Source organism: Acomys russatus, chromosome 32 (assembly GCF_903995435.1).
Source record: "Acomys russatus chromosome 32, mAcoRus1.1, whole genome shotgun sequence".
NCBI lineage: Eukaryota > Metazoa > Chordata > Mammalia > Rodentia > Muridae > Acomys > Acomys russatus.
The window spans coordinates 3,683,807-3,710,905 of record NC_067168.1 but is presented as its reverse complement, the minus strand read 5'-3'; the positions used below and the strand labels follow the sequence as shown (position 1 = coordinate 3,710,905).

The following is a 27,099-nucleotide window of genomic DNA, read 5'->3' as shown; positions in this document are numbered from 1 at the left end:
GAAGTGTCAAAGCCGCCACAGCTTTCCCCACGCGCTGCACGGGTAAGGAACCTGGAGAGCACAGAAGGCTGCGGGAACACCCTGGCCTCCGCAGCGCCCTCAGCCCGCTGCTCACCTTTGCCTTGCTGCGGAACATCTGCTCCTCTTTTCGGTCCAGCTCATCCTGCATCAACTGCTTCTCCTGTTCCAGCTCGGTGACACGCTTCTGGAGCTTAAGGAACAGTGACATGTCCAGAGGCACCTTCCTCTCACTTGGCTCCTAAAACCCAGAGACCATAAGAATAAATGAAATCAGAAGACCCCCAAGCCAATGAAAACAGTTCAGTGGTAGACAGTCAAACTTGCACTAGAAATTTAAACATCCAAAGAACATCCTAGCTAATGACTGCAGACATGCAAGTTGAACAATAGCGAGGGGCTGTTCCTCTCTTATCTGACTGGCAGATAGCCCAGAGGTGGCATTTAAAAGTTAATAATGTCCCATGTTAGCAAGTGTGTCTCATTTTGTATTGGTGAAATAGAAATAAGCCTGTGAAAATGTAGAAACATTTATTAAAATTTAGATGTATACGCTGGGTGTGGCACACACCTGTAACCCCAGCACTCGGGAGGCAGAGATAGGCAGACCAGGTCAGCCTGGCCTACAGAGCGAGTGCAGGACAGCCAGGGTTACACAGAGAAACCCTGTCTTGAAAAAACAAGCAAAACAAAAATTTAGATGTGTATTCACACTTTTCCTAGCAGACTCTAGGGCCAGGGAGATGACTCAGCAGGCCTAAGTGCTTCCTGTCGTTTTCTAATTATCTGTAGGTGTTGAGACAGGCCAACCACCCGCTATTTGGTTATTGTCTTCCCAATGGGCGATGAGATGACTTCTAATTTCTGTTAGAACAACACTTGGCAACCTAGTGGGTGGGGCAACTTCTACTTCCACCAATAAGCACGACTACTTCTGGAACAACAGTCAGTGTTCTAACTCAACAAAGAAACATTTTCAGCTCAGTTGACTGCTAAAAGGTGGTATCCTGGTGCTGTTTTCAACTTTATTCTTTGGCTTCTCATAAGGGTGAATAGTACATGTACGGAAGTCACAGGCCACTTGCAGGAGTTGGGTCTCTCCTTCCAACATGGGCTGTTGGGCTCAACCTCAGGTTATCGGCCAATAACAAGCATTTTACCTACTGAACCGTTGTGCTGGCCCACCAAAAGCGCCTACAAGTAATGCCACTTTATATGAGTTACAATTAAACATTCCGTTTAAGTATCTTAATGTCTGTTTATTTACTAGCAAAACGTATGACCCTGAAACTTTAATTTTCAATAAACTATAATAGAGTCCTCCATTCTATAAATGAACACAGCGCTTTACTCATGATGCTTAAAATGTTATTAATTGGAAACCATTTCTTTGGGCTTTGAATGGACATTTAAAAAGGAATCGTATTTCAATAGAATAAGGTTATTACTCAGCTATCAGTTAATGCTATATACAGAATCCACTGATTGCTAGTGAGAACAAATTTCGCAGACAGGAATATGAGGAGATGAAAAGGTAGGGCCCAGAAGATAACGTCTGCCAAATACAAAACAACGTGAGGTATACCTAATGGTAACAATCACTTCAGAGTGCTCAGATGGTGTCCTCAGTCCCACTGCATATCTATTTATAGCAAGGTCATTTGATTTCTCTGGACCACACGAGAAAGGAGGAGTGTTAGATAGACCATCTGGGTAAGAGGAGTTGTGGATCTGTTTTCCTTTCCTTTTTTAGTAAAGACTTTGTCACCCAAGCCTTTACTGAGCGAGTGAAACTTGCAATCCACCTTAAAAAATAATATCCGTCTCTCAACTAAGTCAACCATGAAGATAACAGAGTTCATCAATAAAAGTTCCACCACTGGCTCGGCAGTCATTTTGAACTTCTTCTTCTACCATAGCTGAGAAAGTCATGGTGGCCTTTTCCCCAGGTGTGAAGCTTCAAGGAAGCTCAGGAACAAAACAGGACACCAACAGTGTACAGAAGTAAGGAAAGCAGTGGCTCCAAACCAACACACAGCAGTGCCACAGATGCTCTGAGGGCTCCGGGCAAATGCAGGCAGCAGCTGAGCTCTCTGCAGAAACTGTTCAGGGATACAGTCATGTGGGGACAGCAAAGATACTATTGCTATGAAACTGACATTAAAACTATAATGTGGGGCTGGGAATACTGCTCAGCGGCAGAGCATATGCTTGCCACATATAAGGTGCTTGGTTCAAGCACCAAAACAAACAAATAAAAAAATTAGTAGATGTATTGGCAAAAACATGTGCAATAAGTATATCTATATATAACTAATTAGAGTATATAAGTCAGTTATTGAAAATGCCACCTATCAACAGAAACATACACATCCTACTTTTAGTGACAGATAAATGTACCTCTGTCCTTGGTGCAACGTCTTCGGTTTCGGCAAATTCAGAGCTGAAGGTGTATTCAGACTCGTTGCTGCTGTGGGTAGAGTCTGTTCTCTTGTGTCCTGGCTTAGGCACGTTCTGTAAGGTAAGTAACCCAAGTACAATTCATATATCATAATGGAGCTATGCACAATGGAAACAGCATCCACAATGTCTCTACTATAATAAAATCCACTCAGTGATGTGCCTTGATGGCCAAATGCCCTACTGTTCTTATCTGTGGGTGACTTCCTCAAAGAGAAAGGTGGACCAGCATGACAGGAGCTGTCAGGAAACCACGTGACCAAATGTAGTTTACCTGTGACTATTAGGAGAGTCTCAAGTAAAACAACTTAGCTTTGAACTTACTACGTAGGTGAAGATGACTTTGAATTTCTGATCCTCCTGCCTCCACCTCCCAAGTATTGAGATTATAGGCATGAGGACCACACCCTACAAATGCTGAGGATGGAACACAGGCCTTTAGAGTCATGCTAAGCAAGGACTCTATGCCAACAGAGCTTCTTCAAGCCCCTCTGGGTTTTTAAAGTTATTAAGTCACTTTGTTCAAGTAATGCTTTTAGTGTTGTGATAAAGTAAGTTACCAGCAAGTTCATAAAATACACTGGAAACAACAACTGTGTTGATGATGGTACCTGAGCAGAAGTGGTTAAAAGCCAAGTCAGAGTTATACAGGTGACCATAATTTCTGTCACTTTTATACATGACACAAATATGTAGAGTAAGCAATGAGAATGAGACAGTACAGGGCAGGTAAGTTAGATGCTCAAAAACACACTGAAGACCCTAGATCATGATGATGATGATTCAGATCTGGGAGATACTTTTAGGGCACACGATTCCTTATCAGTCAGTGTTCAGAAAGCTCGAGGGGATGAAAAAGTGGAGCAGGACATCCCTGGACAACCCACTGTACTCAACGCACAGAGAAGACTCAAAGAATCATTTCTCTTTCCACTGCTACTTAGGAGTTTTCTAAGTATTCAGAGGCCTCCCAAGCACTTCCAAGCTTAGTCCTAAGTATAAAGGAAACACAAACCAACTGTAAATGTTGGTATGGTTTTCCAGTAAGTAGAATAAATAAAGATACACCGAAGAAGGGAGCTGTGGGGAACAGGATGCTAGAGGAAGCTACAGGGGACAGATGTGGAGGAACAGAGGTTTTAGTGGGGCCTAAGCAGCCCGCAGGTCAAGGAAGACAGGACAGCCGAGGTTCCTCAGATTCATCAACCATAGATCACAGTGACCTCTCCTACTCTAAGCTTCTCTTAGTAGGTAGATTACTGTGTAGAGCAGGCATCCAATGTGGGATTTAAATGTGCTTTTCAACTTCCATTACATCAGGGTTCCATATCTGTGAAGCCTTGAAAACACTAGTTTTGTGTTACATTTCAATGTCAAGCAAATCCTTCTACTGACAAAAATTTGAAGTTAATATTCTATCCTGAGGGTTCTAATTCACTTGCTTTTTTACAATCTCTGTGATAAAGCACCTGGCCACTTGCACTGTGAGCTTCTCTCTAAGGAACAAGAGAGCCAGAGAGATCAATCTCCTGACAACAAGGTGAGTACAATCCCAAGTGTGAAGAGGGCAAAGACAGAAGAGCCATTCAAACAGCTAATGCAAATTAGTATAAACGGGGACTGAATCTTCTCTCCATGGAAGTTTAACATTATAAGCTCGAGTGAAGAAAATAGTTACATAAAAGTAATGTAATATAATACAAGATTTACACTGACATTCAATGTAGGAAGCAGAGTCTTGACACACTGACTTTATACTACCTTATAGTGCCATCTTTAAAGTACTTGAATTTACAGAAGTATTTATGGATAAAGTTGCATGATTTCTGGGATTTATTTTAAATAAATAAATGAATGGAGGAGAGATGGGAAAAGTGATGGATAAAAGAAAAAACAGAGATATGGTGATTATTTGGGAACTGGGTGATAGGTACATGGAATGTTTAGAGGTTCAGTCTACGATTCTACTTACTACTACTACTATTTTTATTATTTTCTTTTTTGGTTTTTCGAGACAGGGTTTCTCTGTGTAGCCTTGGCTGTCCTGGACTCGCTTTGTAGACCAGGCTGGCCTCGAACTCATAGTGATCTGCCTGCCTCTGCCTCCCGAGGGCTGAGATTAAAGGTGTGCACCACCACGCCTGGCTCGATTCTACTTTCATATATAACCAAAAATTATCATTAAAAAAAAAAAACAGAATCCAGGTAAGATGGGCCATGCCTATAATCCCAGCACTCAGAAGGTAGAAACAGAAGGATCATGAGTCTAAGGCTATCCTGGGCTACACAGCAGACTCTTAAAAAAAAAAAAGAGTGTTGGACCCACCAGCATCAGGGTCATCTCTTCCTTGAGGTCATCATAGCGCTCTTCCAGGCGACTGAATTCATTCAGAAGGTTCTGGTACCTCAGCCTTTCATCATTCAGGTCAAGCTCCAGTTGCTTTGTCTCTTCTACTAACTTCCTCTCCATAGTTTCTGAAATAAACAAGAGGATATAGAGGATCAGGTGCCTGGGAAGAGGGTGACAGGTGACATGTCAGGCCAGAAAGGTGGCAAGAAAACGCCCTTGAAGCAGCCCAAAGAGACAGATGGGGCAGCTAGACCTTCCACCAGAAACCAAAGGATAACAGAAGAAACTCAGCGGCTTGAGGCAAAAGCCCCAGGGAAAGGCCCTGGCCACAGGCGAGATTAACAAGTCAGTGACATAGCTGTCCCTTGTGGCAGAGATGAGGGCAATCCCACTCTTATCATCTAGATTGCGTCAACCTGTGATGAAGCATTGCCCAGGAATCTGCCCAACATTATAATAAACTTTATAGGACAAAACAGAACAAAACAATCCTCCCTCAAAACTGGAAGGGGAGATGTACACAAAGGTGACTCTATAGAGCTCAAGAGTGTAGACAGGTACACTAACTTCCAGTTTCTCTTAGTGGAATTGTCTTTTAGGCCCGTGAGAGTAGCTTGTGAAGGCAGGAAGAGAAGGAAACATGACCTCAGATTAAACCAGTTATAAATGACAGCTCTCATCTATGGAGCTTTCCATATACTATAGCTGTGGTCCCACTAGCTCATGTACTGTTTGTTTTTTGAGATAGTCTTGCTATGTAGCCCTGCCTAACCTGGTACTAGAGCAATGCAGTCCATCCGGCTTCAATTCCCTCTGTGCTGGGATTATGGGTGTGTTGTCACTACACCCAGATTACAAGAAATTCTGGATAAACTTCCACTACGTACTTTTCTAATAAGCAATAACAAAACAAAACATATATTTTTCAACAGTATTCTCTTAGGTTATTCATATAACTAAAGTAGTGGCACATATATATTTTTCATTCCAATAGTGTTGCTTTAGGCTATTATTAGAATCCAGTAAAATATTTTTATAGTGTGTGTGTGTGTGTCTGTGTGACTGTGTCACAGCATATATGTGGAGATCCGAGGACAATTTATGGGAATTAATTCTCTTTATCCATCATGTGTCCCAGGGATTGAATTTAAGTCATTAGACCTGGTAGTGAGCCATCTTATTAACTCTGATATTCATAAACTTTTTTGGCCAAATGATTTAAAAAGTCATTCTTCAAGGGCACGGTGACTTTTAAGGAGCGTGGCCCTCTACAGTTTCTGTCTGTATATCTAAGTCCCATGGATCTCATATAATATTCCATCACCCTGAGCTCCTGCCATTCCACTGCCCCTCCGTTTCTAATGTGAATGCTTAGGCCCTGCTGATGTCTCCCATGTGCTGCTTAAGGAAGCCTAGCCTTTCCAGTTACCCACCTCATCCTGCCTGCTCTGCCAGTAGCTTGCTTTTGGCTGGACATGGTCTGGAGGTCAGAGATTAGCCACTGACTGCAAGTAATAAAAAATAAAGAAGCTATGTGTGGGAGCTCAGTAGCCAAGATTACTGGTTGCTTCTAGAGGACCTGGTTTTAATTCCCAGCACCCACATGGTGGCTTACAAGCCACAACTTCAGTTCTAGGCAACCCAGTACCCTCTTCTGACTTCCACAGACACAGGCATACACACGGTGCATAGATATGAATGCAGACAGAACACCCATACATTAAGATTACATTAAAGAAATGCTTTTAAAAAGGAGCTATATATTATAACCTAGTGACTCAGCCGGCTACTTTTGTGATGTCATGTTTTCCACCGATGTGCTCTTCGTAGCCTCACATTCTGTGGGTGCTTTCAAGCTGCCCTACCCACTTCTATTGCTTTATCATTTACTTCTCTGGCAGCTCCATGAGGCAAGGGATGAGAGCCTTGTCACTGCCAGGGGTGGGATTCTAATGTTTGTAAATTAGTGAATGAGAAAAATTTCCTGAGACACTCTATAAATTCTCCTTTATTCCCACCGGTTTGTAGAAGCTAGTTCAAGTCTTCCAAAAAAAAAAATTTCTAGACAAATCTATTCTTACTTCTTCATCCCTATAGTCAATTAAAAAAAAAAAAATGAAACACTGCCATTTTCCTAGAAATGTTTTCAACATTTTGGATGCTTCCCTGTCAGTCTATATCCTAGAAGCCGTTTTTGTACACTTCAGTGACCATTTCTTTTGTCCCATTTAACATTTTCTTCTGGCTTCTTGTTTTCACTTCATTTTTCTTCTTCTTCCTCAGTATCGTCTTTAATTTGGAGGGAGGGGAGGTACAGAGAGCTCTTATCACCATGGTCTTAGGGGAAGCCTTTTGGCTCATTCCTTTCTCTCTAATCTCTATTCTGGATTGCTTTTTCCCTCCATCTGCCGCTGTGATGAAACACTGACCAGAACCTATTTTGTTTTATTCAGCTTACAGGTTGCCGTCCATCTTTGAGGCAAACTAGGGCAAAAGCTCAGGTAGGAACTTAGGTAGGAACTGAGGCAGAAACCACATTGCTTACTGGCTTGCTGTGGGCTCTCATTTACCTACCTTTGTTTATACAGCCCTCAGCCACCTGCCTCGGGGATGGCACCACCCACTCTGGGCTCGCCCCTCCCACGTCAGTTAGAGAATGTTCCACATGAGACATGCCCACATGCCAATCTGATGGATTCCTTTTATTTAAGAGCATTTTAATCAACCTCATAATAAAAAAATAGAATAAATGTGCATATATACTTAGTTCTTTATTATTATTTTTTTATTAGTTATTGTAATTTTTATTTATTTATTTTTATTATTTTATTAATTTATTCTTGTTACATCTCAATGTTTATCCCATCCCTTGTATCCTCCCATTCGTCTCTCCCTCCCATTTTCCCCTTATTCCCCTCTCCTATAACTGTTCCTGAGGGGGATTACCTCCCCCTGTATATGCTCATAGGGTATCAAGTTTCTTCTTGGCCCAGCCAAGGACAATACAGGCGGTAAACTTTAAACCCCTACCCAGATCTAGCCAATGGTCAGAACATTCTCCACAGTTGAGTGGAGAGTGGGATATGACTTTCTCACATACTCTGGTGCCTCATATTTGACCATGTCCCCTGGAGGGGGAGACCTGGTGGCACTCAGAGGAAGGACAGTAGTTCTTTATTTTTAAAATTACTTTTCATTCTTAGTTTGGTAGCAAAGAGAACTGAACTTAGAGGATGACAATCCTTGTTTCAGTAAAATATAAAAAAGTGAGGCCCAGAAAGACAAACAGTATATTTTCTCACTCATTAAAGGTGCTTAAAAATTGATATGATATTAGAGAGTATGGAAAAATGGTCACAGGGACTTGGAAAGCCAGAGGGAGGCAGAGAGAAGTTAGATATAAGTTCGAAAATACTTCTGAGTAGGAGAGTGAGAAGGTTCCCCACAGGTAGAAATGACAGATTTTGAGGCAATGGAAATTCTGGTTCCCTTGATTTGATCATTCTATATATTATACATGTACAAATATTTACAATTATGTCAGTTTGAAAATATACAAATATCCAGGTGCAAAGGCACATTTGGAAGGGGAAGGCAGGAAGACCTCAAGTTCAAAGCCAGTCTGGACTCCGAAAAAAATGTGTGTGTATGCATAAAAGAATATAAACATATCTATCCATAAATTAGTTCAAGAATTCTTATTAAACCAATAGAACTCCCATAAGTTAAAACTTACATATAAAGCAAAAAAGCTACATATAATATTACTGAATGTAACTTCATATTGGTTCACAGAGACCATATATCAAGTGTGTAAGTTCATAAATTTAATTAAGTATTGGGACTCTTACATGTAAATATACAGATGGTAACCACAACTTTTAAAACTTATTTTAGCTCTAAGCAATATTATAAGTGATAACATAATGTCAACCTTATAGAACTTAGGTTTGAAGTTGGCTGCTGTATGCTAGGTTGAGAGCACACAGACCTTACCTGTCATCTCCTTAGCCTGCTCCACAATGAGGTGATTGAGGGTCTCCTTTTCCTGCTTCAGCAGAGTGTTTTCTTCTTTCAAGTTTGATACCAGCTACAAAAGGAAATGCCAAGCTGAGATGGTCACAGTACACCAAGATGTGCCATACAACAGTCGCTGTCTCTGTGCCTCATGCCTTGTCACCTGTCACACTTGTCTCAAACTTACTCTCTCCAGAGAAACTTCATGAAACTCATCTTCATTAGAGGCCTTTTCTCTGGGCTGCTGTAAGACTCTGTGCTTGCCTCTTAAAGTCCCTATGAATGCTTTAGTTTTTGTCTTCTCCAGTAGACTACACAGCTTGGAGGACAAGGATGGCGATGGTGTTTGTTTTACTTGGTACCATGAGCACATAGTATCTGGCTAGCATCTAGGAAACATCTGTTCTCTGGTACCATGAACACACAGTATCTGGCTAGCATCTAGGAAACATCTGTTCTCAAAGTCACGATATCACTTTGTTCTATTTTGATTTCTATTGCTCTGACAGAACACCCTGACCAAAAACAATTTGGGAAGGAAAGGGTTTATTTCATCTTACATGTCCAGGTATCAACCATCATCAGGGGAAGCCGAGGCGGGATTTTGAAGCAGCAGCCACGGAGTTAAGCTTGCTCCTAGGCTCATGTTCAGCTATCTCTCTTATATATAGGCCAGGCCCACATGCCTGGGGATGCTACCAATCACAGTGGGCTGGGCCCTCCCAATGTCAATTAGCAACTGAGAAAACACCCCATAGACATGCTAAAGGAAATTCTGACAGAAGCAATTCTTTGACATTCCCTCTTTCCAGTGTGTGAAGCTGACCACGAAGATTAGCCCTCAGGCACCCTCTCGCTAACGTCACACCACCACGTTGGAATATGCAGATATGGTCTTTAAAAATGTTTATGTGTATGTGTGAGTGCCTGCCAATTTGTGTGTGTGTGTGTGTATGTGAGAGTGTACGTCATATGTGTAGGTGTGGCCACAGCCAGAAGAGAGGACTGAACCCCCTAGAACTGGAATTACAGATTTTCTTCTGGGGTGTAGCCCTAGGTAGGTTGCCCACGGCGCTGTGAGTTGGCCTCATGCTAACTTTGGTCCTCTGAAAGGGCAAGAGACACACTTAACAGCTGAGCCATCTCTCCAACCCCATTAATTCTTTAAAAAATATAATTTTTTTTTTTTTTTTTTATGGTTTTTCGAGACAGGGTCTCTCTGCGTAGCCTTGGCTGCCTGGGACTCTGTTTGTAGATCAGGCTGGCCTCGAACTCACAGCAATCCACCTGCCTCTGCCTCCCGAGTGCTGGGATTAAAGACATGTACCACCATACCCAGCTATAATCCTTTTTATTTATTTGAGAATTTCATGTATTGTATTCAGTGGATTTTTACCATAGCTACACTCTGCTACTCTTTTTGGATCCCAGGCCTAGCAACCCTCTTCCAAATTCATGTTTTTTCTTTTTTTATAAATATGGGTGTGGGAACAATTCACTGCACTGTGGGCAACCTACCAGGGCCTACACCCTAGAAGAAAACTGATTCTCCCTCTCCCAACAGCCATCAACTGCCAGTAGCTCCTCAGCTATGGGTAGGGCCTTGTGAGCTCCTCCCCCAACTATGAGGGGGAATGTTGACTGTCTGATCTTGTGTAGGCAACTTCTGAGTTCTCACGAGTACAGTAGTAATGCGATGTCTGAAGACATTGTTTCCAGATGGTTCTCTCTGACCTGCTTCTATTCTTACTAGAGTTAAATGTTCTACCCAGAGACTATAGCCTACTAGTTGATCATGGGGCAGACATGTTTGGGAAACATTGGTACAAACTGTAAGCCACTGAAATCTGCATTATGTCTTTGATTAAAATGAATACAGATTCACAGGGCACAGGCTGGATGACAGCATCTACTCTGTGCAAGGGGCAGTGGGGACAGGAATACTGTTTCCTACCTGCTCCGTTTCTTGTTTGTATTTATCTGCTCGCTCTTCGATGGATTTTTTTTCTGATCGAGTTTGTTCTAGGTCTTTTCGGAGTTTGGCAATTTCTTCCTGCAGACTAAGGACCCGCCCGGTGGCAACCTTAGCTTCCTCCTCACTTAGCTGGAGACGTTCTACGTCATGTCGTAGTTTTTCAGTCTCAGAGTTGTACACTCCTTCCAGGTTGGTCAGTTTCTCCATGAGGCATTTGTAGTCTTTATTCTTTAAATACAAACATTAGTAACAATAAGTAAACGTTTATAATATGAATGACCAAATATATGCAGTGAGAAAGCCACGCTGACTAATTATATCCTTCTAGGCTTTTCCTTTTGTTTTAGAGACTGGATCTCAGTATTTAGTCCAGCTGCTCCAGAACTTGCTATGCAACGCAAAAGTCTCAAGCTCACAATCCTCTGCCTCAGATTATAGGTGTGCACCACCAAGTTCAGCTATGACTTATTCTTTTCAAGACAGGGTCTCACTATGTATCTTTGGCTGGTCTAGAACTCACTATGTAGACCAGGTTGGCCTCAAACTCATAAAGATGTGCCTTCTTCTGTCTCTGCCTCTGAGGTGCTGGGATTAAAAGCAGGTTAGACAATACTATTCCAGTCATGAGGTCTTGTTATATTATCATAGCACTGAGATAAAATCCAGCCAAACTTGCTATTCTAAAATGGCCATACTATAACCTTGCATTAAAAACATTGAGGGCTGGAGAGATGGCTTCAGAGGTTAAGAGCACTGTCTGCTCTTCCAAATGTCCTGAGTTCAATTCCCAGAAACCACATGGTGGCTCACAACAATCTATAACGAGTCTGGTGCCCTCTTCTGGTGTACAGGCATATATGCAGGCAAAACACTGTATACATAATAAATAAAAAACAAAACAAAAACATTGAGAAGGGTGTGGTGGCACACACCTTTAATCCAGGAACTTGGGGAGCAGAGGTAGGTGGATCTCTGTGAGTTCAGGACTAGCCTGGTTTACATATTAAGTTCCAGGACAGCCATAGCTACATAGTGAGACCCTGTCTTAAAAACAAAAACAAACAAACAAAACCCCCCAAAAAACCAAATAAACTAAACAATAACACTGAGCATCAGAATCATACTTCCTTAGTGTAAGTAGATATGGATATGGGCATTAGTTCCTACCTGTCCGGACCCTTCCATAACCTAACCAAAGGCTTCTTTATCATGCAAATAGAACAGCAAAGAACAATTCATTCTGTTTTATATGATAAACACATAGATGGGATTTTCTCATAATCACAAATGAAGTATCACAGTAAATTCTTAGGTTCCTAATTCTTTTAAAAATATTTTATTTTTAAGAAATTTTATATCATTGGTGTATTGCTTGCATAAATGTATGAAGGTGTTGGATCCCTTGGAACTGGGGTTACTACAGACAGCTGTGAGCAGCTATGTGGGTGCTGGGAATTGAACCCAGGTCCTCTTAAAAAGCAGCCAGTTGTCTTAAGAGCTGAGCCATCTTTCCAGTCCACTTAATTCTTTTTTTTTAAAGATTTATTAATTTATGAACTTTATCTATTTGGGCATTTTGTCTGTATGTAGATTTGCACACCAGAAGGAGGCATCAGATCCCATGGAACTACAGTTACAGATGCTTGTGAACCGCCATGCGGGTTCTGGGACCTGAACTCAGAGGATCTCTGGAATGCTGAGCCATCCTTCCAGCCCCATAATTTCCTAATTCTTAATCCAGAAATAAGGGGAAGGGCTATAGAGAGGTTCACTGATTAAGGGTGCTGGCTGCCCTTCCAGAAGATCTGGTTCAGCTCCCCCCACCCACACAGTGGCTCCTAACCATCTGTGACGCCAGGTTCAGGGACTCTAACCTTCTTCTGGCCTCCATAGGCACCGGGCACACACATGGTGCACAGATGTACATTCAGGGCCTCAACTACGGAGACATATATATGTATGTGTACATTTGCTGTTCTTGAGACATAGTCTTACACTGTAACTCAGGGTGACCACCTTGAATTTGAGGCAATTCTCCCATCTCAGACTCCTGTATACCTGGGATACTGGTTTAAGCCACCACATTTGTCTTAAGGCTTGAGATTTTAGCTCAGGGATAGTATCTGTCTACCACAGGAAGACGAATAAGAATGATAAAGTAGACTTAGAAATCACTAGTTACTTACAAATGTCACAATGCCTCTCATTTCATTCAGAAAATCTGATAAATCCTATTTCTTTTTGACCCATCTCCCCTTGCTCTCCTTATCTCTTACATATTCTTAATTACCTTTATGTTATCTGCATGTGATAAAATACAATCTAGTGACTACTGCTAAGCATTAGAATTTTCTCCCTGCAAACAGGCTGTGGGCTTCTCCGAAGCCTGGAAGCCTTCCTGCTTCCCTTGCCATTGCAGTGCCCGGCAACTGTTAGGGCGGATACGCGGACAGATAACTGGCAGTGGAGGAAGCGTTCTGCAGAGTAGAAATTACAGTATGACTCATGATCATACGGGCTTGGAGAAGGCTGTTTAAAAAGTAAATTCCTTTCCGTTCCTCAGACTCAGGGTGAAGTCAAGGGGAGAAGTTGCTAGGAGCAAACCCAGTGGACATCCCCAGGTGTGCCCAGGTGTGCCCAGGTGTGCCAGCTTCAGGGCTCCTGTGAGAACACACCTGCTCGTCCACTTTGCGCTGCAGCTGCATGATCTTGTTCTCCATGCCAATATGGAGCTTCTTGTAGCGCTCCACAGAGCGAGCCTCGATTTTGAGTTTCTTCAGCTCACGCTTGGCCATCATCCGCCGGAAGCAGCACTGAAGGTAGATGATGGCCTGCAGGGTCCTCTTATAACGTGTGCGGGCCAGCCAGCCGCGGACACGCTTCTGAATGATGACTGCTTTGTGCTCGCGGAGTATCTGCAGAGAAAGGCAGACAGCCTGAGACGCTAGACTCGCAGTTCAGGTCTACTCACCTGTGTATGTTAACCTGAGAATTCATACCTAGAGAGAAAGACAGAACACTGAATCAACAGTGTTCTTATGTGTATTATACATCCCAAAATATAAAGGCACATCATTTAAAAATATACATGTGACTGTATTTCTCAAATCACCTTTCAATTTCTACTTTTCTAATTGTATTTTATTAAGTATGTCGGATTTATATATGCATATGACTATAAACAAGACAGAATTGGAAGCAGTCTAAATTAAAAGTACCAGATTGCAAAAAGGAAAAAGTTCTAGGAAGAACGGAAAAGAATGCATCAGTTTTCTAATTAGTGTCTGATTTTTGATGGTAAGAGGTCTTATAAAACTAAGAACCAGATACTTTGTGAACTCTGTTATTTAAATAAGAGACTGTCCAACTACACTGCTTCCCTGTGGATAAGATCTGTACATGACGTCATGGGGATGGCCAACAAGCTGGCTGAGAGGCAGGCACCTGATACAGCGAAGGGTTATTAATACCGTATTGACTCCACTCCTGAAACAGAAGGTGGCATTCTTTCTGTTTGTTTGAGACAGGGTCTCTCTAGGTAACCCTGGGTGGCCTGAAACTCACTTGTAGACCAGGCTGGCCTAAAGCCATAGAGGCCCAACTGCCTCTGCCTACTGAGTGCTGGGTTTAAAGGGGAATGCCACCTTCCTCATCCTAAAGTCAATGCTTTGTCTGCCACATTTGAGGTGTATATTCTTGTATAATTTCCTACTGCTGTCATCTCTAGTGCAGCAAGAATCTGTTATGGATGGCACGGTAGAGGAGTAGAGCTTTCAAGAGAAGGCTAAAAGCAGGAAATTGTAAAATAAAGCAATCTCATTTTTACTTTTTAAAAGTCATGATACTGTCTTAAACTTATATACAACTTAGAAAAAAAAGGTTGCCTTATGAGATAAATTCCTTGTCACTAAAGACCATGAGGCAGAGACAGTGTGAACCATTTTAAAGACACAGTTTGTTCCCACATGAGGAAAGAGTCAAGTCCTGCATGCTGTTCTCCTCTGACACCTGTACTCACACAACGGCACACGTGTGTACCCCCTCTGTGCGCGCGTGCACGCGCGCACACACACACACACACACACACAACCAAATGCATGTTTTTAAAAAGATTCATCAATGATCTATGACCTGGAGAGTAACATTAATTATTCTAAGCTACAACGGTTACTTGTAAGTCTGAGAGTGTGGCTGAGTAGACGACTGTATAGCTATTACATTACAGCCTTGAAATCAACCCCAATGCCACATGGAAAAGAGACTTCCTGGGTTTGAAAGATGGCTTAGTGGGTGAAGACTGCTTGCTATTCAAACATGAAGACCTCAGTGTGACTCCCCAGCTCCTACAGAGAAAGCCAAGCATGGATGTGTGTCCCGTAACCCCAGCACTGAGAAGTGGAGACAAGGTGATTTTAGCAGTTTGCTGACTGACTAGCCTGGCTAAGACCATGAGTATCAGGTTCAGTGATAGACTCTGTCCCAGGGTAATCATGAAGATGACCAAAGTCCTGCTCTGGTCTCTATGTATGTATGTACAGTTTGCATACTTACACATTGGCAAGCCTGCAAAACACAACACAACACACACATACACACACACACACACACACGCTGAAATGCACTACATTCCAGTCAATATAATTTTAACCATACAAATATTATAAATTCTTGTATGCTTTCGTCATCCTTAGGTTGATCTTCTGTCCACCTGTCACGTACTAACCTCACTGTGTAGTTCACCTCTCTGTGGCTGTCTGAATAATCGACCCCAATGATGTAGTGCCCTAATCCCTGGAACTCGTACTGTGCTTTTATGTGGGAAAGGGGACTCTACAGATGTGACTAGGTTAAGGACCTTGAGATCCTTCCTCAATTATGAAGATGGGACCTAAATAGCATCGTAATTTTAAAAATAGATTTAAGAAATAATTATTTTGGTGGGAACATACGTAGGAGTTGATTCTCTCCTTCCACGATGTAGATTCTGGGGCATCCAACCAGCTCCATGATTATTTTTATAGGAGACAAATGATATAAAGATAAAATAGAGATAGGAGCAATATGGCCAGAAGAACAGAAGTGAGGCCACCAGTGGAAGGGACAAGGAGTGCATTCTGCCTTGGGGCTTTTGGAGGATGTGCTACAGCTAATGTGTTGATTACAGGCCAGTGATGTTAGACTTTTGGCCTCAAGTTTGTGATCTTTATTTCACATTCACTTTTTTTAATTTTACAAGTTATACAGACAAAAGGAAATAGGAAGTATATTTTCTTTTGTACTTTCTTATTAACAAGTATATCTAATTACTTAACACGAGCACACATTTCAACTGTTAATTGTCTCCACATGGCTCTGTCCACAGCGGTCCCTACGGTATTCTGTACAGATGGAGAATATGATTGCTATTACTGGAATGCATGAACAAGCTTGAAAGCAGTGTCTTACCTTGCGATATCTATTTCTTGCCAAGTAGCCTCTCAAGTAAGACTGAAGAACGACCGTGGCAGCGCGTCTAGTCCTGTACCGCCTGCGGACCACATACATGCGCCAGGACTTCTGAATGGTAGTTGCTGCCTTGGTTCTGCGCAAAAACTTAGCATAGCTGGCAAAGAGAACAGTGGTGCGCTGTCAGTCGTCAAGACTACAAAGCATCAAAGTCAGTGTCCTAGGCACCCTAAAAAGAACCTCACTGTTTGTTACTCCAACACCCACGACATATAAGCATTTATTTGCACTTAACATGTGTTGTGCAGTGTGTAGCTTTGAAAGTCTTTTCTCCTTGGGGAGATTCCCTAATTTTGAAAAGCAGGATGTCCCGTGTTGCCACAATTCACAATAAAGAAAAAGAAGTTCATAAAGCTTTATTCTTTCTAGGACATTGTCCCATGCTATGTCCCCTTCACACAGCAAGCCAACAAGCTTAGTAATTCCATACTTAACTTTACCAGCTATATGAGAGCACTGCACTGTTCAAGCGCCATCTCTTCCTGAATCTCAGTCTATGCTCTTCACCATTAACTCACTTCTACTTGTATCTTGAAATTCAAACTGTCTGTGTATGTAACCACACTGAAACATAAGGCTTTGTGAGACTTTCCTAGTTAACTTCTCCTCAGTAGAGTCAGGATTAACTGTCTCGTAGCCATGGCTACTTTAGTTTACATACAATTTCTTCAAGTTCCACGTAAAAGATGCATAAATTCTAAGGACCTAAGTTGGTAGCGATTCAAGCCTTTATTATTGTAAGTCTATGTGAAATTTTATTCTTTTTAATTGTCTTGTGAGTTCATTTACTTTGAAACCAAAATGAGTGAGATGCTATCATCTTCTCATTCAGGCCTAACTTGGATGGACCATGACCTAGGTGAGCTCCGGAAGGCCACAAGGAGACCTACCATCGAGCCTGATAGCCCCGCACATAGCGCTGCACTGTGATGGCTGCCCTCTGCATGCACAGGTACTTCTTCCTCAGCAGCCACCCACGGATGGTCTTCTGGATCCGGATGCAGGCAGCCCTCAGTTTGTCAGCCCTCAGCTTTTCTAGATAGGCCACTTGACCAGCACGGAAAAAGATCTTTGTCTTACCAAACTGGTATTTGTCCTTGTCCTATTTTAGGGGAAATACATATAAGGAGAAATAATGATCTTATAAAAGAAATTCAAGGTAGGAAAAACAAATCTAGAAGCAAAAGCAGTAAAAGGATAAATCTATCATCTAAAACCTGGGCTACAGTTCAATAAACTAACAGAGCCAGACTTTTTTGGTCCTTTTAAAGTTGCGTAAATAGAAAGGATTTTAGAGGAAGTGGTAGCCTAAGAGTTATTTTCCAGAATATTCTACCTGGAATTATTATCTGAGGCCCGGAACTGGTTGTAGGTTTTATGCAGCTATTATCTGCTTGTTTGGATTTTAAGCCTCTCAAGGGAAGCAAGGAGAGGCTGGCACTGCCTTTGGCTGACTCGCTGCAAGACTACATCAGGCTGAAAACACCACGAGCAGCTGAAGAAACACGCTCACCAGGGTGAAGAACAAGGCAGGAAGAAAAGCACGCAAAATGCAAAGTTAGAAACAGAACAGAACAAAACCAGAAGCGACCCTTCCAGATCCCTGTGTCCGTAAGAAAGGTTGCTTCTTCCTCACTGCTATCGCTTTACTTCAGCAGCATCTAAAAATAGATACAATCTCATGAAGGCGTCTCAAACCTCTACAGACTGCAACGTTCTTTCCGAAGCCAAACAATTATGTATATTGCATTGGCTTTTGTGTGTCGGCAGAGCTTAGAGCAAGTGGAGATATACATGTGATTGGGGTGATTTTCCTTAGGTGATATGATAAGTTTCATATCAAAAGAAGAGTGGGATTTATATATATTACTACTGTATCTGAAATTCTAAGCAAAAATAGAGAAACTCAGTTTTTGCTGTAAGCATATATCCCCTTAAACATGAAGATAAAAAAACCCCAGAAACTGTAACATGTATCTGAAAATCTGAAATTATTTAATAATGTTCACAGAGGACCCTAGCTGAAAAGTCCAAAATTATTTAATAACGTTCACAGAGGACCCTAGCTCGGTCCTCTCCCACTGGCCCATCTTACCTCAGTTACTGCCTCCGCCTCCATGGAATCCAGGCCTGGATAAGGAGGCAGGTGCATGACTGTCTCAATATCCCCATCTGAACCCAACTTAGAAAGCAGTTAGGACAAACCCGAAAACAAACAACAACAACAACAAACTCCCACCAAGCTAGGTCTTAAAAAACATTACTAAAATGGGATCCTTAGTTTCTCAAAGGGGGGAAAAAAATAAAAAAGAACTACATTTAATTAATACCTAATAATTAAGACTAATAACTTCACAGTGAGGGTCAAGTAAAATTAGATTTTAAACATCCTTTTTATGAATCTCAAACTCATCAAGACTCAGATAAGAGATTTTCTATGTATACCGGTGAAGGCCCAGGGAACTGTTAAAAATGCAAAGGGTTTAGCTCAGTGGTAAAATATCTGCCTAGTCTATGCAAAGCCCTGGGTTCTATTTACAGAGTAGAAAAAAAAAGCGGGGGAAAGCGTGGCTAACTTATTGGGCCGTCCCAGACATACTGAATCAGAAATTGTAGGGGTAGAGGCTAGCAAACTGTGTCTAGCAAACCCTCCGGTGACTACACAAAGTAGCTGAGAGCTTCTCGGACAGGCATGCAAGACTGTCAAGAGCCCCATCACCTGTCATAACAGTCTCTCTCCTGCCTCACCACGCCTCTTACCCTGTAAAAGGCCACCTTACCATTCCCTTTTTGTTTTTGGTTAGAGAAATGCTGTGTATGAGTGTTTTGGTTGCGTGTACACGATGTGCAGTGTGTGTGTGGCTAGTGTCTGTGGCGTCCAAAAGAGGCTGCTGGGTCCCTTGGAACTTGAAGATGACGGAGCAGCCATGCGGGTGCTGGGAAGCAAACCCAGGTCCTTTGTAAGAATAGCAAGTGCTCTTAACTGCAGAGCTCTAACAATGTACTTTATAATGTGTATGCCATGTGGGTACAGGTGTCCACATAAGTCAGAAGCAGGCATTGGATCTCCTGGGGTCGGAGTCAGTTACAAGCTATCCAATGTGTGTGCTAGGAACCAAACTAAGTCTTCTGCTACAGAGGCAGGAGCTCTTAAGCATTTCTCCAGCCAGCTTATCAAATCATGTATTTTTCTCCTTCTTTATATCTTATATCCATTTTTACCCAAACTTACTCATTCTTCGGGGCCTGACTCAAATCCCACACCTCTTGAAATTATTCATCCTTCTCATAATTGGAAATGGTTTTGCTTTCCTTTGATTTCTCTCCTTTTTCCTCTGCATTTTTGGTCATGGTTATTATTTTAAGATTTTCAGTTACATGTATGTCTCTGTATGGATATCTGCATGAAAGTATTAAGTGAGTAAGAAGGCCAGAGGTGTTGGTTCCCTCAGGATCCAGAGTTACAGATGGTTGTGGGCCATTTTACATGGGTCCTGGGAATTGAACTCAAGTCCTCTTGAGTCAAGTACGCACTCTTGTACTGCGGCTTTTCCCAAGTCCTCACTTGTATGTAGAAGAATCTGCATGCTCATCTTTAAAACACATTACTTGTCTTTAAAATAAAAATGGACTTTTTTCTTTCACAACTAAGTAGTAAGAAAATTTCTGTTGACAACGATCAAACTTTCTAAAAGGGCTGCACCCTGGTTCTGAGTGCAGCCTTTACAACGCAGCTGGCTATCAGCGTCCGTTTTACTTCTAGCACACTGAGCACAGTTAGTCTCACTTGCCCTCTATGTCAGGTGTTTCCCTACTTAACCACCCGCAAACAATCTGGGCTGTGGTGTTTAACACAGAAGCCTGTGGGCTTTTGCTGCTCAAAATGACAAGACCTTTTCAGGAACATATTCTCACCAATATGAGCTTCTCCAGAACGTTCTTGCATGTTTGCTTCCTATCTCCCAGCACATCTTTCTGTTTCATTAGGACCCGGTACCGGCTGAAAAACTCTTGGTAAGTCCACCTAGAAGAGAAGCCCATATCAGCTGGAAAGTTCCAGGGCTGCTCCCTGGAAGTCCCTCGCATTGAAGCCCGTGCTCACCGCGAGGGAAAGCCCGCTGCGCTGATGCGGATGGTCTCCAGGACACCGCAGGCTCTCAGCTGCTGCACTGCCCTCTTCTCGTCAAACCTGCGTGAGAGCAACAAATGCTGTCAGCCCACAGATGCCCAGCCTGGCAAGGGTTAAACTAGAAAAGAAAGCACTTAACGCTGGAACAGTGATCAAAATGGAAAACTCCATAAAATAGTAGGGAAAGAGACATTTAGAAGGAAAAACAAAGGGCTGTGCACAGTTCCTCCAGCCGCATGCTACAGTCTCTTTAGAAAGCCCACTGAGCACACTAAGAAGAAAGAAGACAGGGTTCTCCTTGACTTTGCCCATCCTGTGATGGGTGTGTAATTATGGCTTAGCCTGACTGAAAATGCTCTCGGATTTTTTTTTTTCAAGACAGTTTCTCTGTGTAGCCTTGGCTGTCCTGGACTTGCTTTGTCGACCAGGCTGGCCTTGAACTCACAGAGATCTGCCTGCCTCTGCCTCCCAAGTGCTGGGACTAATGGCATCAGCTCAGTATCTCCCTGAGATAAAGATGGACAAACCTGAAAGGACAAGTTAAACATGCCCCATTCAGTTATTTTAAAAACCAGTTTTGCTGTTCTACTATTACTTACTATGCATATATAATGCATTTATAGTATCCAAAGCAATGAAAATATATTTATTTTGTATAACACTTCACATTTATTTCATCCTAAACATGGTGGTTTGAATGAGAATAGCTCCCATAGGCTCATATATTTGAATGCTTGGTCCCCAATTGGTAGAAGGATTAGGAGGTGGCCTTGTAGGAGAAGGTGTGTCACCGGGGTTTCAAAGCTTTCCCTGTCTCTTTCTGCCTCCTGACTGTTGCCCAAACATAAGCTCTCAGTACTGACTCAGCGCTGTACCTGTCTGCCTGCCGCCGTGTTCCCCCGCTATGATGGTCATGGACTCTAAACCTCCGCAACCATGAGCCCCAAATTAGTTTCTTTATAAGTTGCCGTGGTCATGGCATTTTTGTTATGTTAAACAGAAAATGAACTGAGACACTGGGATAAAAGGGCATGGTAATGCTCAGCTGACACCAAAGGAGGCAGCAGAAAGTTCTTCTAGCGCCTGTTGGTCTCATGACTAAGTTCTGAGGATCTACCCAAGCCCATTCCTATACGGTCTTCCCCAGCCTCGGACTGCTGGAGGAGATGGGGCTCGCTAACACAAGTTCATGTCAGGGTAGCAAGCTCTTCCTGCTCTCCAATTCCTCCAGAGAGATGCTCTTGAGGAGGAGGAGGAGGAGGAAGATGGCAGTCTTTCAGAACTACCCTCAAGTCTAAGGCAGATCTGCAGAGGGGAACCAGTAAGGCCACGCAGACATTCACTCATACGCTGGAGTGGAAGCTGCAACCTTGAGTATATAGGGCTAGTATTTTTATTTATTTATATTTTATTATATATAAATGGATGTTTGCAAGTATATCTGTGCAACCCTTGAGTGCCTGGTGCTCAGAGGCCAGAAAAGGATATCCAATGACCTGAGACTAGAGTGACAGATGGTTCTGTGACAGCTGTTATGTGGGTGCTGGGACTCAAACTTAAGTACCATGGAAGAGCAGCCAGTGCTCTTAACAGCTAAGCCATCTCTATAGCCTCATGGCTAGTCTTTTAAAAATATATTCAAAATTTCTTATCTGGCACATAGTATAAATGGCTATTTATAAGGTAAAATGTGATATTTCAACACATGTGCATAAGGATCAAATCATATACTTGATCTTTAGGCCCACAAGTTCCTCTAGAATGTTATCCTCAGGGGGACATAAACGTTTGGCAAAACTTATTTGTTAGAGATTGTTGTCATGGGACAGAGGAGAAGTTTGACGTAGCTGTGGGGATTGAAGCAAGGGAAGGACTGTAACTGTATTTTAACAAAAACATTTTAAAAAACTGTTATAATGGCCTAAATGACTTATCTATGGCAGATGGTTTAATAGATTATGAACCATCTATACCATTAGATACTCTGTGGCCGTTCAGTCAATAATGTAGCTTTTTAAATACTACTCTAAAAACTCCTCAATCAATGATGTTAAAAGCAGAACTGTAGCAGGACACCCAAGCTTGTTAGTCTGTCTCTGTCTCTCTTTCATGTGCGCGCGTGCACACACACACACACGCACACACACACACGCACATACACACACACGCACACACACACACACGCACATACACACACACACGCGCACATACACACACACGCACATACACACACACGCACACATACACACACACGCACACATACATGCACACACACATGCACACATACACACACACGCACACATACACACGCACACGCACACATACACGCACACGCACATGCACACATACACACACACACAGGAGAAAGGGGGAATGCCAACTAGTCCAGCACCTCTGCCAGTTCACACGACTTACCTCTCTGGGCGTTAGCTCCTGAAAACCATCCCAAGAACATACATGTATTACTTTTAAAGTTGGAGAAATATTTATATTTTGGGAATCATCTCTGGAGGTTCATTTTCACCTCTGACTTAGTATCTGAAGTAGGATGAAATTTTGATAAACATTCTCTGGCTCTGACAGATAAAATGCAGCAGGTAAGCTTTGGCCAAAGGAGCCTTAGCCTGCCCAGCTCTGCTTTCAACTAATGTCCGAATAAAAAGAGCCAGAAAGATCTCCAACGGAGACTGAGTCGACACAGAAAAACAGAACCAAAAATACTTGGTTGGCCTCAATTTTTCAAATCCTTAGAAAGCTAACTGCTAACTTGTTTTCATGTTGTCAAAAGGAAACATGAACGGAAAATGTTATTGAGCAGTAGATCTTTCCACAAGACATGGACATTTTCCCCGGGAGGCTTTCTCCTTGTTTCAGTTTGACTTACGTGAATGGAAACTTGAAATCGTTAGGCTTAATACAGCGCACATAGTGAGGAGTTGTGGCGTTAAGGGTTTCCATAAGCAGGTGAAGGGAGTTTCGAAACTGCATGAAAAAGGTTTTAAAAAAAGTTAAAGTTTTGTTAGAGGCCAAAGACTATTGAAGATTCTCCTCCGACATAATGGAGATGACTTTGTAAACTATGAATCTAAAGCCATCTTCACAGGGAAGTGGTTACTACCCAGGAATTCTAGGGCTTTTATTTACATTTGCCTGAATTCCACATGTTCATTCTGTTAAATATGCATGCCCTTTCTGCTCCTTTCTCTGTAGCATCCTGTTGTGAGCTCCTTTATACATGACTTGTAATTTTGCTACTGGGGCCATTTAATCACGTAAGGTATCAACTCTGCTATATAGTAGAGCCTATAAAAAGCTATAGGTTTCTTAATATGATATAAGCAATGAGCAGAGAAAGGCTGAAGAATAAACAGAAAGAGCACCATTAAGGACACGAAAGCCATGGATCCACGTTAGGCTCTGTGCCTGTCTACAGTGGCACAGGCCTCAAGGCGTAATGCACTGTGCTGCCTAGTATGTGGCCTTCCTTCCAAAGGGTCTGAACCCACATTCAGGCACTAAGCATGTGTGGGATGCTTTCCCATTCCACACAGGCGAAGTCTAACTGAGGAAGGCCAGGGCACCACCTTGCACTGAGGACGCTGACGGAGGGCTCTGTATGAGTACAGAGATGAGACAACCAGGGACGAGGACGGCGTGGTCTGAAGCATGACACGCACTAGAGCAGCGGAGACGCAGGGAACATCATCCTGGGAAAGGCTGATGCAGGGTTATGAGTCTAAGATGTGCGGCCTGGTCAACACGTGGGTCCCTAACAGGAGGAGTAGAGGCTGTCTCTGCCCCTAACAGGAGGAGTAGAGGCTGTCTCTGCCCCTAACAGGAGGAGTAGAGGCTGTCTCTGACTCTGTTCCTAATCTTTGGATCCCTATTCCCTAGCTTAGTTGCCTTGTCTAGCCTCAGTGGGAGAGGATGAGCCTTGTCCTGCTGTGACTTGAGGTTGCAAGGTGAGTTGGTACCCATGGAGGGCCTCCCTTCTTTGAGAAAAAGGAAAGGAGGAAAGAGGGAGAGGGTGTGATGGTGGGGCTGGGAGGAGAAAAGGGAGGGGCTGGGATCAGGCTGTAAAGTGATAAATAAATAAGAGTTATGAGTCTGGGGCAGTTAAAGTCTAAGTGGACAGTGCTGTTGGTCCAGCAGTAACACTGTCCTTTCCTCACCGATCCCAAGGCTGAAGAAGGAGGGCCTGAGGCTTTGTGGAAGCTGTGGGCAAGCAGCCTGGCAGTGTCAGCACCTGAACTCACCTGATGTCCCACTGTCTTCTTGTGCTCTTTGGCCATCTGTCCAGTCCGGCCCTTGGTGGGCTTCACAGGCACTCGAGTGAGAGGTGTACGCCCTGAGGAGGTGGCAGAGGTGGGACTGATGGCCTTCTCATCGTCTTGAAATAGTTCTGGTAGCATCTTAAACTGAGTCAAACAGCAAAAGGAAATTATACTCTAGGACTGTATTGGAGGCAACGCAGCTTTACTCCAGTACTAGGAGACAGAGATGGGAAGACAGTGAGCTCCAGGCCAGACCTAGCACAACAGAGTGACTGCAAGGCCTTGCCAGATGAGACACTATCCTCAAAAGCAAAACAAAACAACAAAGTTAGACCCTAAACCCCAAGACACATGACAGATGCTTCTAATAAACAATTGCTCCTGTGTGGTAGAAAACAAAATAATTCCACAGCAATATTTGGGGCAGGACAAATTCAAAACTACTACGTACAAACTTGAAAATCTAAACCAAAGGAAGTGCCAATTAAACATATAATTGGTTTTGAACTCTAATTATTTTATGAGAAAAATGATAATTGAAAGAGTGGGTTTCTTATCCCAGTTCTATAAGGGTGTTTTATGCAGTGGAACAAAGGCTAGTCCAGGTGAGCAGGTGTCGGAAGTGATAAGCACCAGCTCACAGACACCCGAGTCTCGGCAGCAAGGCGATATGAGCAAGCTTTCAACGTTGCGAGATAAAAGTTAATGATGAGTTTATAGTTTTATTTGGATTGTATAGAAAAGGAAGCCCTGCAATTAACCTATGTGTACTTATATTTGATTTCAAGAAATTTAGAACTTTAGTGCAATTACCATAATAATGTTTTTTGAGATGGGATCTCACTATGTCACTGGAGGGACTAGTTCAAACTCAGAGATCTGCCTGTCTCTGCCCCACACGTGCTGTGGTTAAAGGCGTTTACGTTTAGCAAGTGAGTGGATATTAGTCAACACAGTTAGGTGAAAATTCCTGAAACAGAAGAGACCTGAAACTAGTCTATAGCAACATCCTGTGATATGGGTACATCTTTCTTACACTGTTATCTTCCATATAAATAAAATTAATCATTTGTGCAACTCAAGTCATACTTGTAACCACCATAATCTCAGATTATTTAGAAAAAAAGATTTTCTATGAGACCCCTTTTACTGAAAAATAAAGTCATGTGACTTCATATCTTATAACTGCATGGGCTGGGAGACAGCTTAGTAGCAGAGTGCTCCTTTGCCAAGCATGAGGCCATACTCTAAATCCTTAGTATCTCTCTCTCTCTCTCTCTCTCTCTCTCTCTCTCTCTCTCTCTCTCTCTCTCTCACACACACACACACACACACACACACACACACAAAAGAAAGAAAGAAAGAAAGAAAAAAGAAAAATGAACACCCACAAAACCCATCAGGATAGGTAAGGAAGTTATTCATGGTGAATATAACTTAATACTGGCTTCCAGTTCAACGTGTGTATGTCCTGTTTTGCAGAGCAAGTAATATAGTCTAGCACACTGGCTGCACAGGAATAAAGAATTGTTCCAACATTATCTTGTATGGCAGAATGAGACCCACATCCCACAGAGGAAATATTAGTTCCTAGTAGCTAGATATGAAAACTCAGTATGGGAATAAGAATCTAGAACATTCTATGATAGGCCAGCAACTCCAAAGTCTTAGCTATCATAGCATTCCCAAATAAATTGCTGGCTCCTCCTTAGCAGCTACCAAAATTTCATTTTTTTAAAATCTCTTTCCTGTGAAAAGTTTAGTAGAAGTGGGCTTGATATCTATATGTCTAACAGAAAACAGATTAGTTTTCAGATTTCAGAGTACACAAATAAACACACATGCAAATGCACACATGCACGCACACACACACACATTTTAGGTAGGGTTAGTTTTAATAGAAACTCTAAAATAAAATTCCCTATATTACTTTTTCTATTTTAAAAAAGTGTACTGCCAGGCATGGTTTCACACGCTTATAACCCCAGCACTTGGAAAGGCATAAATATCATGAATTTTTTTTGATGACCTGGGCTATACATCAAAGCCCAGTTAAGAAGTTGGGTATAGTGGCACATGTGTCTGGCGTCTCAGGACTTAGGGGGTAAATGGAGGAGGTTCAGAGCTCAAAGCCAGTCTTAGCTGCACATCTACATAATTTGAGGCCTAAGTGACATCCTGTCTCAACAAGCTAACAATAATAAAACCAAGCAACACGGAAGGAGGTGACTCAATCGTAACGTGCTTGTCTTGCTCAGTGTGAGCTCCAGCAGTCGCATAAAAAGTTGGGCACAGTCACACATGTCTGTAATCCTACTATGGAGGGGAAAATAGGAGGGTCCCTGGGGTTCACTGGTCAACTGGGTTAGAT

General features: G+C 42.5%; 1 protein-coding gene across 1 annotated transcript in view; it reads right to left on the bottom strand.

The window, feature by feature from the left end:
- Positions 1 to 27,099, bottom strand: part of Myo5a (myosin VA) — a 157,824-nt gene that overhangs the window by 35,884 nt on the left and 94,841 nt on the right. Inside the window, exons 15-26 of the mRNA XM_051140184.1 lie at positions 24,711 to 24,872; positions 23,339 to 23,436; positions 20,428 to 20,514; positions 20,241 to 20,349; positions 17,216 to 17,427; positions 16,266 to 16,422; positions 13,496 to 13,735; positions 10,800 to 11,048; positions 8,825 to 8,918; positions 4,805 to 4,953; positions 2,419 to 2,532; positions 116 to 259 (exon numbers count right to left, since the gene is read on the bottom strand). Coding sequence (XP_050996141.1) covers positions 116 to 259; positions 2,419 to 2,532; positions 4,805 to 4,953; positions 8,825 to 8,918; positions 10,800 to 11,048; positions 13,496 to 13,735; positions 16,266 to 16,422; positions 17,216 to 17,427; positions 20,241 to 20,349; positions 20,428 to 20,514; positions 23,339 to 23,436; positions 24,711 to 24,872 — 1,815 coding nt within the window. The remainder of the gene's footprint in view (positions 1 to 115; positions 260 to 2,418; positions 2,533 to 4,804; positions 4,954 to 8,824; positions 8,919 to 10,799; positions 11,049 to 13,495; positions 13,736 to 16,265; positions 16,423 to 17,215; positions 17,428 to 20,240; positions 20,350 to 20,427; positions 20,515 to 23,338; positions 23,437 to 24,710; positions 24,873 to 27,099) is intronic.